At 41.9% G+C, this 11,718-nt stretch overlaps 1 protein-coding gene across 1 annotated transcript; it reads left to right on the forward strand.

The window, feature by feature from the left end:
- Nucleotides 1-6,735: 6,735 nt before the first annotated feature.
- On the forward strand, nucleotides 6,736-8,972 carry LOC127938986 (uncharacterized). Its single transcript, XM_052535950.1, has 2 exons — nucleotides 6,736-7,083; nucleotides 7,352-8,972. The coding sequence occupies exons 1-2, from the start codon at nucleotides 6,919-6,921 to the stop codon at nucleotides 8,492-8,494; spliced, it is 1,308 nt and encodes a 435-aa protein (XP_052391910.1). The 5' UTR covers nucleotides 6,736-6,918; the 3' UTR covers nucleotides 8,495-8,972.
- The last annotated feature ends 2,746 nt before the right edge of the window (nucleotides 8,973-11,718 follow it).

An 11,718-nucleotide genomic window follows, 5' to 3' on the forward strand; every position in this document is an offset into this window, starting at 1 on the left:
TCCAGAAACCCTGCATCCTCACATGAGGAGATTATATCTCTGAGACAGTTTAAATCTAACTCATTTTAAAACTGTGTGTCATAAATCAACATCAACAATTTTTTGGGGTGATTTAAAAAATCAATTGTTTTCGCCTATGAATGTTCATTGATTCATGTCTTTTAATATAAAAAAGACCTCTACCATGGACAGAGCATTACTTATGAATGAAATATCTTTTTTCCCCACTCTTGAACTGAAACGAAGATGAATTTTCTCTGAGGTAAAGATGCTATTTTGTGAAAAACTGATTTGATTTGATTTCAGGTTTTCCTGGTGTCTCTGAGAGCTGACGGAATAAATGATGAGAATCAGTGACTGAATCAGAATGATGGAAAAACGAGCAGAAAACTGAATTTGGGAGGAAAAGCAGTTCGCAAATAGACAAAGAAGAACAACAAAATTAATTTTTAAAATGCTATTTAAATTATAACTATGTTTTAAAACTAGTCTTTTAATATATATATTTTTTTAATTTAATGAATTACTTTTTTTATTACTGATTTATTCATTTAATAAGTTATTTATTATAAATAAATAAAATATGTTTTCTATTTTTATGTTTAAATCATTAAATTCTAGGCATTTGTTTTTTAAGTATACATTTAGGAGATCTTATAAGATTATAGTGAGACCTTGTTGGGTAATAATGGAGTGAATGTAAGTGTGTCAGAAGAGCAGCTGGAGCTTGGGATCCTCAAGAGCTTTATTAGCATCTGAATCATCATATCATACTCCAGACCTATGAATAATCAACCAGCTGGCCTGTACTGTTGAAGATGTTTGAGGAAAGCCATGATCTCAGGCTCGTGATGCTGAGATCCAGAGCTGATGGAGGCTCTTATGATCCTTCAGGAACCCCTGTGACTCTTCAGGAATACTGTATTAAGAGCTATCTGAAGTGTTTACCAGCTCAGGCTCTCACACTGCGCCCTCTGCTGGAGGCTCTACAGATCCACAGACTCAGACTCAGAAGAGCTTCAATGCCAAGTGTGTTTAGTCTTAGTGTCTTTTTGATGACTGATGCTCATATTATTTATGATCATGATTATGAAGTGTTGCAAATCTTTTGAAATTGTCAATATTTTGGAAATGTGATAATTTTCACCTGCTGGACCGGAAAACTCCCACAGACCAGAAGATCACAGAGACTCACCAGATGGGAAGAAAAACCCAGAAACATCAGAACCTTGTAGCATCCACATCAACACACTAACAACAACCAACCTGCTTATCAACTGCTGGATCTGGATTAGTAATGGATCTGTTCTCATCAGAGCTGCAGTGAAGATGCAGTCGATGACACTCACAGAAACCTATGACCTTCTCATGTCTGGAGCTGCAGGAAACAGGAAGTAATTCCTCAGTCCGACACATTAAACCCTGCAGCTGCTGAACCTTTCACGTCCCACTGGAGAGAGAGAGAGCGAATATTACGCCGTTCATCAGCTCTGTGATGCTGTAATGGTGTTTCTGTCACTTCTGGAGTTTGATGCTCCTGCTTTCACTGTATGGATTTGCGTTCATCACATTGCATTCAAATTGTACGTTTTTTTCAAGCTCATGCATTCACTGGGAATCGAACCCATGACCTTCTGTAACATCAGAGAGAGGAGACGCTCGGAGGAACATTCTGCTGAACATCCGTCATCTCTTTCATGTGTAAATGGCCGTTCTTCACCTGAACACAAAGACTGCAGATGAAGCTGAGCCACACAATGAGCAGATTCTCCATCAGTCTCTGCATGACGTGAGGATTACTACAGCAGCGGCGCGTCTCTGTGTGTCTCAGCGGGAGAAGAGCAGGATTACACTCGTGTCAGAGTCTCATTAACACACACCTGCTGCACAGATTCATCTCGGATCACACCAGATCTGAAATGATGCGCTGATACCACGCTATTGTTTGCTCTAATCCTAAATTATTTCCTTCATCTGCATCCCGCACTCCTACTGAGACACTGAATGAGCCTTACAGAGGTCAGAGGTCAGAGGTCACAGATTCACACAGAGACAGAGACACACACACATAAATGATAAACACACACAAACACACATAAACACACACACGATTAACACAGACACACATATGATAAACACACACACACACACCCACATTCTATAAGAGGAATGTTTTTTTTAATTAATTTTCCACTGTATGAAATCAATGTATTTGTACCTGCTGTGTTCTTTTGTTTAGTAGTTTCATTCTCGAAGGCTGTTTTTCAGTTCATGGCACTAAACACTTATTCAACACACATAGACTCCAGACCAATAAATAAACACTCCACCAACAAGCATCCCATCAGAAAAATAATTAGAACCCCATCGCTGGAAAAACATGTAAACACCTGGAGGAAAAGAATCAGCTGAACTCAAATAAAAGTCCAATGTTTCTCACCTGAAGATGGATGTGTGGAAGCCGTCTGTGGCTCTGAGTGAATGATTCTGGAGAAACTACAATTACAGTGGCTTCAAAGACAAAGAAATTGGTGCAGTCACATGATTTAGAAAAAAAAAAAAAAAAACACTTTTGTTAAAAGTTTGCTTTTCCCTTAAAATAAACCAAAAGGTCTCTCCATAATAATAACATATGGCTTCAACATTGTTCCACAGAACGCAGACAGGCATTATCATAAAACAAATAATAATCTGTAGAACAACAATAATAATGATGATGAATAAAGCTGCAAGCAGTGATCACCAGGGTTCAAGCGATTTAAGGCTCTACGCTTTCAGGGTCGGTCCAACCCAAAATTAATGGCTGACATTAAAACACATCCATGATGCAGACTATATATTAAAGTGCTAAACTTTGAGTAAATGTGATGTGAATCCAAAAGTAAAATCTGTAAGAAGTACTATATTAGTGAGTTGAATGAGCTCATTAGTGGTCCTCTGCTTCCATCTAGTGGTTATAATTGCAATTTTAGAGAGTTTACCAAAGAAATATAGTCAGGGGCGGATCTAGAAAAATATTGATGGGGTGGCGAGAAGGGGGCAGGAATTTTTGAGGGGTGAAAACATATGGCAGACGTACATATACTGAATTTAGTCACAGTTATCACAGTTTGATGATAAATATATGTGCACACTACAAAAGGACACAGCTATCATTTACAAACTTAATCTCATGCAATCAATGTCTTGCATTTGAAACAGTTCATATAAGGAATAAGTGACCATACCCCATAAGCACCACACACTCACTAATGCATACAATATGCATCCACATGTCATTAAGATTATTATAAAAGGTTCAGTGTTATCAATATGTCAATTTATTATAAGAAACACAAGACTTTAACAGCCATTTCCAGCTGTGGAGACTCAAGTGATTTTCTACAGTTTAGTGTTAATCATCATCTAACTCAACCAGTCAAGAGCTAGATTTAGCCTTAGATGTTATATGAATATGGTCCTGAAGCATAGCTTTTATTAGCTGACAATAATCATAAATAAATAAACATTATAGGCACAAATAGTTTTATCAAATGGAATGGTGAAATCCTCTCATAGCGCGCTGACGTACACATGTGTAGCATACATCATGCATCAATATAGTGAAGAGCTGAAAACACCACGCCTGCTTCAGTGTGTGTGTGTGTGTGTGTGAGCAATAAAATAAAAAACTAAATGAATAAATTGTATTATTTACAAATCACAATTGTAGCTCTCGAAATTTACCTGTGGCTATAACTTTATTATGACTCTAATTTATTTTATAGTCTCAAGCATTCAGAAATCATGCAAAAGGAAATGAAGCAGTTTTACTATGATAAAACCATGGTTTATTTTTGTAAGGGTTGTGATATGCACTTTTTTTGTTGAAGAAATTATAAAGCCTGTGTCATCTATAGCAAAAAGGTGTCCAAAAATGAAATATTAAGTGAATATTTTAATGAAATTTTGGTCAGTAGCTTAAACAAGGATTTGATTGTCCTGTAAGTGTAACAGCAATCACATGGCATTTGTAATAAGATGTACATAAATAGTTTATTTTGTATTTGCCTACATATTTTAACAGTGTTATTATTAACCAATCATTATTGCCTCATTATTTTTTTATATAATGCATTTTAAGCCATTTTAAAGGCTATTGATGGCTTAAGTCTGTTTTTATAACAACAACAACAACAACAAAAATATTACAGTATATTAATAATTTGTAAATGATTAGAGTTTGGGGATCGCAAATCATTTGAATCAGTTCGGGAGTTCGTAGCGGGATCGCGAATCATTTAAGTCATTTATGGGGATCACGAATCATTTGAGTCAGTTTCGGAGTTCAAAGCGGGTTCGCGAATCATTTGAGTCAGTTTGGGGATCGCAAACCATTTGAATCAGTTCAGGAGTTCAGAGCGGGTTCGCGAATCATTTGAGTCAGTTTGGGGATCGCGAATCATTTGAGTCAGTTTGGGAGTTCGGAGTGGGTTCGCGAATCATTTGAGTCAGTTTGGGGATCGCGAATCATTTGAGTCAGTTTGGGAGTTCGTAGCGGGACCGCGAATCATTTGAGTCAGTTATGGGGATCGCGAATAATGTCAGTTTGGGAGTTCGGAGCTGGATCGCGAATCATTTGAATCAGTTATGGGGATCGCGAATCATTTGAATCAGTTATGGGGATCGCGAATCATTTGAATCAGTTCGGGAGTTCGTAGCGGGATCGCGAATCATTTGAGTCAGTAATGGGGTTCGCGAATCATTTGAGTCAGTTATGGGGATCGCGAATCATTTGAATCAGTTCGGGAGTTCGGAGCGGGATCGCGAATCACGAAAGATTCGCGCTAGTAAATTTTCAAATTGGCCATAACCCTTAATTCGTTGCTGCCAACTGGGGTGGCAGCAGGGGTGGCAAGGCTTTCTTTTAGGGTGGCATTTGCTCTATGCCCTATGCCACCCCGGTAGATCCGCCCCTGAATATAGTGTATCTATTATATTAGTAATTACTAGTTTAGTGCCAATTTTTACCTAATCAATTTTTACAATCTCCATTATATTTTGCACTCTTGATAAGAATCATATAATGCATGAATTGACTTATTTTTGAGTTTTAGAATATTTAATTTTTAGAATATAAGATAATATTTTCAAACTGGTTTGGTTTTGATCGAGCGAAAAACCTTTGACTGGTTTGCAAAAGTAGGTTTTGGACAAAATTCTAAATTGCAGAGAAATATTAATTTTCATTCGTATTCATTCAGATATCTGAGTTTGAGCCAAGGGTTCCAGTGATATAAGACACTTGAGTCTATGACAGGTGTACTGGAGTTATGAGTGCTGTTGCGTGTTCAATCGCTGTAGCGCCCCCTACTGGCCAGTCTCTCCCCATAGTGTGCTCCACCAACCGGCCAAGGTTCAAGTCTCTGGGTCTTACAGTTTGGTCTGCACGATTAGATTTACAGTAGAATAATAATAATAAAAATCCTTAAAATTACAAAATGGTTATAGCACTACGCACTTAAAACCCTAATAATAATAATATGTAAAACCAGAAAAGCACAGCAGTGAGATAAAACAATCCCCAATGACACACACAGTTATTTGGCAGTCATGACAGTCTCCTAACATCCTACTTCCTGTTCTGTCCTCCATCACTTCCTGTTTTCAAACAGCACCACAGTAAATGGGAGGCTCATGTGACTGATTTCTTGGATGTTCCTGTAATGTCAGTGTCATTTTTACTTGCCTTGTCAAGCATCTAAATCATACTTTGAGGGTGTTCTCTGATTTTGAACACATTAAGTCGAATTCAGCTAACTATGGACTGTCTGAGTCATGATTCTGTTTGTTGATCTGTCATAAAAGCCGTGTCTCGTAGTCCTGGTCCGTGACAGATTGAGATCAGAGCTGTGTGTTCCTGTGGAGAGAAGCGCTCATGACTAGAGATAGATAGAGATGATAGATCATGATGGAGATCACGACCCAAACACCACACATGATCCGCAGCGGCTGCGCTTGCATCTTAATATATTTGAAGATTTTACTATCTTTTGTCTTCTTTGTAAATATAACTTATATTTATTAATAACAATAAGTTTCTGTTTCATAAATTGGGTGCTGATAACAACTTAACACGTTTACAGTAGCTTATAGGGTCTTTGCTATTATACTCCAGTATCATTATATGCATTATAGCTAGTTATAGATCAAGAGTTGTTGTTTTGGATGTGTGTTTAATAATGTGTGTTGTTAAAATAAAATTCTGTTCTGTAAATGCCTTGTCTGCAGGTTTATTTATCTATATTTATTAAGAATGCCAGTTAGTCCTGTAAGACTGTGAATGTTAAAGTGCAATTAATCCCTGACCTCTTCTAATAATCAAATAATCTGACAATAATTAGCTGTATTGGCGAAACCGAAGGACCCTCAAAATAAATTCTGCTTAGGGCCCCATAAAGTCTTGAGCGGTCCTGATGAGAGTGTAACTAAAAGATAGAGGAAGTGACCATTATATACTCTGTATATTAATGATACAACTATTAACAAAAACTTTGATCTCAGACGATAATTATTAAAGAAACTGATTTGAATTAACAATAATACAATTGTTTGTTTACAACAATTAATATACAACTTATTTAAGATAATTACATTAATGGAAATGTTTGTCTGGATACTATTGGAGAAGTGCCGCAGTGAAACATGATTGTGATGACGTCACTCAGGCCAGCAGGCGGCGCTGCGGCGTGACGTCACACGAGCAGAGAAGCAGCCACAGCAGAAGCGTGAGGAGGAATGCGTCTGCAGAGCCAGGACTAATAATGATGAAATAATCTCATGTGTGCGGAGTAACTGAACCGATCGCGGCTCGTCGAGGAACAGATCGCTCTTCTGTAGCGGCTTTTGGAGCTCCGATCCGAAAACAAAGGCGGAAACATGGCAAACGACGAGACGCTGCGCTCGTTGATGTTTACGCTCAGTTACGTGCTGTTGAAGCGGCGGCGTGACGTCACCAGCGCAGACGCGCAGCGCAGACGCGAGGTTCAGCGGCGCGTCGCGCACAGACAGTATTTTCACCAGAGGCATAAGAGGATGATCATGGTGAGCGTGACTAAAACAATCTAGTGTTTGCAGTGAATGGGTCTTCAGTTTAAAATAGTGAATTAAAACAAGTTAAGAAAACAAAAGTGTCTGTATTCCATTTATTTCTGACACCTACAAGCTTCAGATTGTTTTTAAAAATATTGATTAATAATTTATTTTGAACAAAATCATGCTCAATCACCTAACCCTAACCCATGCCTGCAAAAGATCCATCAACTTTACATTTTTCATATCGTATAAACATGAGACATTCTTCCTCTCGCAGATGATGATCGCTCAGACGTCTCGTCCGGTCAGCGGTCCACCGGCGCGCCCCACACGGGTCTGGAGCAGCATCGAGAGCACCGATTGGTGGGAGCGTGTGGTCATGCGGGAGTTCCAGCCCTCTGATTGGCTGGAGAAGTTCCGCATGACTAAAGAGACGTTCTTCCTGCTGTGTGGGAAGCTGAAGCCGCGTCTGAGCCGTCAGGACACTCGTCTGCGTCCGGCGCTGCCGCTGGAGAAGCGTGTGGCCGTGGCTCTGTGGCGTCTGGCCTCTAACGTGGAGTACCGCACCATCAGCGCTCTGTTCGGCGTGGGACGCTCCACCGTCTGCAAGTGTGTGAGAGACGTGTGTCACGCCATCGTGCTGCTGCTGCGACCGCTGTACCTGCGACCCCCGAGCGAGCAGGAGCTGGAGGACGCCGCCAGACTCTTCTCCACCCGCTGGGGCTTCCCTCACTGCGTGGGAGCGGTCGGCAGCCTCCACGTGCCCATCATCGCACCGTCCAGCAACACCGACAACTACTGGAACAGCCGCGGCTGGCTGTTGGTGGTCACGCAGGGCGCGGTGAACGGTCTGGGGCAGTTCTGGGACGTGTGCGCTGGGTTCCCGGGCAGCACCGAGCACTCGGCCATCCTGCAGAACTCCACGCTGTGGGCGCGCGGCTGCGACGGCTTCCTGCTGCACGAGCCACCGCTGGACTTCATGGGCCGGCCGCTGGGCTTCCTGATGCTGGGAGACGCCGGATACCCGCTGAAGAGCTGGCTGCTGAAGAGCTTCCCCGAGTCCAGCGAGCTCTCCGCCGGTCAGAGGGCTTTCAACCGTAAGCTGGAGCGGGCGCGCGGCGTGGTGGACGAGGCCTTCCTGCGGCTCCGAGCGCGCTGGCAGTGTCTGCTGAAGAGGAACGACTGCCGCATGGACGTGGTGCCCACCATGATCCTGGCCTGCTGCGTGCTGCACAACGTGTGCGAGGTGCACGGAGACGAGTTCATCGAGCGCTGGGAGGAGGCTGTGAGGACCGAGGAGAGTCCACAGCCCGCAGACGAGGTGTCGCCCGCCACAGACGACCGCGACGGAGAGGAAGTCCGAGCTCTGTTCTGTCAGTACTTCCTGCAGCAGGAGACGCAGCAGCGGACGCTGACCTGATGAGCGTGACTCGTGCACAAACACAGAAGCTCGTCTGTTCGCTTCACTCACTCTTAGAAACGTCTGAATGTTAGATGCAGAACATCCCAGTCGTGTGTGTCGTGTTGATGAAGTCCGTCAGTAGTGTGTCAGTCCTGGAGTCCAGTCTCTCTCTCTTTCATCAGAGCTGAAATGAGAGCATCAGACAGAGATGTGACAGATGACGGAGTTAGTGGAGGATGGAGCTGATCTGTGTGAAACTGAGCAGAACTGACTTTATTCCTGCAGTGAAAATCATCAGCTGATTCAAACACAGTGAAGAGATCCTGAAGATCCATGAAGACTGTGAACAGCACATCATTATACAGTATAAGTGCTTTATAAGCTATAATCATATAATCACATTCAAGAATATGTGTATCATTATGATCATATTCTGTTATGTTTGTACAGTAACATGTCTTGTTTTTGTTCATACAATAAAAGTCAACGGGCTGCACTGCTGTTTTGTTTTCCATCATTCTTCTAAATATAATCATCTTCCTTGTGTCACACAGGTTTGAGCTCCATAAACGATGACAGAATGATAATTTCTTGCTGAACAATGTCTGTAACAGTGCTCCTCATAACATGCCATCTGTCTCTGTGAGGTTTAGATGAAGAATAACTGATGAAATCTGGCGCAAGATTAAGATGAGGATTATTCCTCCTGTCGTCTTGAGATAAAATCAGGGAATATGGTTGTATTAGGGTCAAGGGTCATTCAAAGGTTTTAAAGAGACAGGACCTGTACTTTAGTGATGGTGTGTGGCTGAATGTGGAAACTCTGTCCGTTAGGAAGAAGGATTATCTGCGTCTCTGGAGAGAGAGATAGATAGAGGGATAGAGAGAGAGAGACACATACACACAGAGAGGGAGAGGGAGAGAGAGGGAGAGAGAGAGACACACACACACAGAGAGAGAGAGAGAGATTTGATGAAGACTGACGCTCGCTCACACGCTCCTGTTCAGAGGAAGGTTATCCTCCGGCCGGCAGCATGTTGCATCCGCTCCTGATCTTCATGGTCGTCATCAACATTTCCATGAGCATCATCTTCTGGACCTTCTTAATGTCGGAGGTCTTCTTCAAAGAGGCAGAGACAGAGGAAGTGTCTCCGGCGTAGAGTCATGTAGATCTTTCTCTTCTGCAGCTACAGAACGCTTTCTCTTACATTGTTAAGTTTCCTGTCAGCCTTCTTTTTTTCTTTTGTCCTGTTTGTTCTGTAACAAAAGCACCGCTTGAGATTGTGGAGCACTTGTTCATGTACAGGTAAGAGAAAAACTGTTCAATGTATTACATCTTTCCCTCACAGTAATAATCATTAACGTATGAATAGAATATTTATTGTTTGTTTGATTTTTAGGAAATAGTGACTTTTTTCAGTCATTTCACTATAGTCAACAAATATGGCTTCTTCATGGGCTTTTCTCAAACTCTTATCTTTCATTATTAATCCTTGAGTGCTTCATTATAAAATATGTTTAACACTTCTCTTAGAAACATATTTATATTCATAATATTTGGGAGATAATTGAGGACGTTATCACAGTTCGACCTTACTTTATATGAAGCATTTTTATATTATTCATGGAGACCTGCTACTTGTCTGGTGATCGAATGAATTTCTTTCGATCTTAAATTAAAAGAGTCAAATAATGTTGGAAATGGATACACAAATGGTGCTGTTTCTTAAAAAGAGTTTTATTTCACCTGCGAGAAGAAATGAAATGACTGATGAAGCGTTCTGTTCTGAGACGGTTGTGTGTGATTCAGAGGAGACTGTGATGAGACACACATGAAGGAGCAGATCTGGGGTCCGGGGGGGCTTGTAAGCAGGGCAGTATGGGATCTGAGCTGAAGGCTTATTAGATAAACAGTTGGATTAGTTTTGGAGATGCATATGACAGCGTTTTCAAATGCGATCAGTGGATAATAGCAGTACAGACGTCTCTGAGAGACACAACACCGCTGCATGACAGAACACCAGCATGTTGCACTGGCTCCTGATCTTGATCATCGTGTTCAACACCTCCATCACAATCGTGGAGTGGACGTTTCTCTTATATGAGCTGATGAGGTTAAATTCAGAAAACCCAGATGAAGTGTGCTCGGAGTAGACAGAGCGGCACGGCTCGGGAGCATGAGGAGTTTAGTTTTAGAAATTAAGTGTCAAGGTAAGAACTGTGTTAGAGTTCCAGGTTTTTATAAATCTGTCGGTGTGTGAAACTGACAATACGTCGAGGTGCTTCAGGTCTGATTTCACTCGTTCATCTGGAATAAATCATTCTTCCTCTCTGTTTGTCTCTCCTTCGGTGGATTATATGGGAATCTCTGGAGGTTGTTCTCATAATCTTGGGAATGTTCTGTCTGCTGGATTCAGGATTTGATTAAAACAGTTTAATCTTCTCGTTCTCTGCGACTCAATCATTCCCCTGTAATCCAGGCAGATATTGTTTGTGATTAGAAAACTTTACAATCTTCTTTACCTTCTTTATTACTTTATACAGTGAGCTGTTATTACGTGGGCTGTCCTATATGTCTCTTTCTCTCGTTCTCATCTTCTGAACAGCAGATTTGTTGGTTAAGTGCAGAGAAGTGAGTGTGAGTGATCATGGAGACCTCGTGGTCTGGTTCTGCAGAAGACAGGCTCTGGTCTCGGCGTGTGCTGACGTCTCACGGATCAGACGTGTCTCAGCTGGTGGAGTACAGGCCTCCTGCGCGTGACTCCGTCTCTGTTCCTCCACATGTGCTGTACATCACCGTGGGACTCGTGCTGGTGGTGCTGGCCACGTATGCGATAGTGGGTCACCTGATCCATGACCTGATCCATGACCTGGCAGGTACCAGATGAGCCGTGTTCGGTGGCGTGTTGTTCCTTCATCCCCAGTGCCGTGATTCTGCTGCTTTCTCATGTGAGCCTTTGTTTTGTTGTGATCCTGTTTGCTTGGGTTCAGATGTGTTTTGGACTGTCAGTCTGTGCTCAGAATGGCTCGTGTAGATGGACGGTTCTGCCATGTAAAAATAAACCATTGTTTTTACATAGTCCTGTCCTGAAGAAGCTCTTTCACGTCACAGACATTGACACAAAGGTGCACTGATAACTGAACTGATGTGGATGTTATCTGTTTGTGATGTTGTTCATGAGTCTCTGTGTGTTGTGATCAGTCAGAACGTCTGCTGTTCTCCAGGAATATCCTCTTCCAGC

This window comes from Carassius gibelio, chromosome A2 (assembly GCF_023724105.1).
Source record: "Carassius gibelio isolate Cgi1373 ecotype wild population from Czech Republic chromosome A2, carGib1.2-hapl.c, whole genome shotgun sequence".
Lineage (NCBI taxonomy): Eukaryota > Metazoa > Chordata > Actinopteri > Cypriniformes > Cyprinidae > Carassius > Carassius gibelio.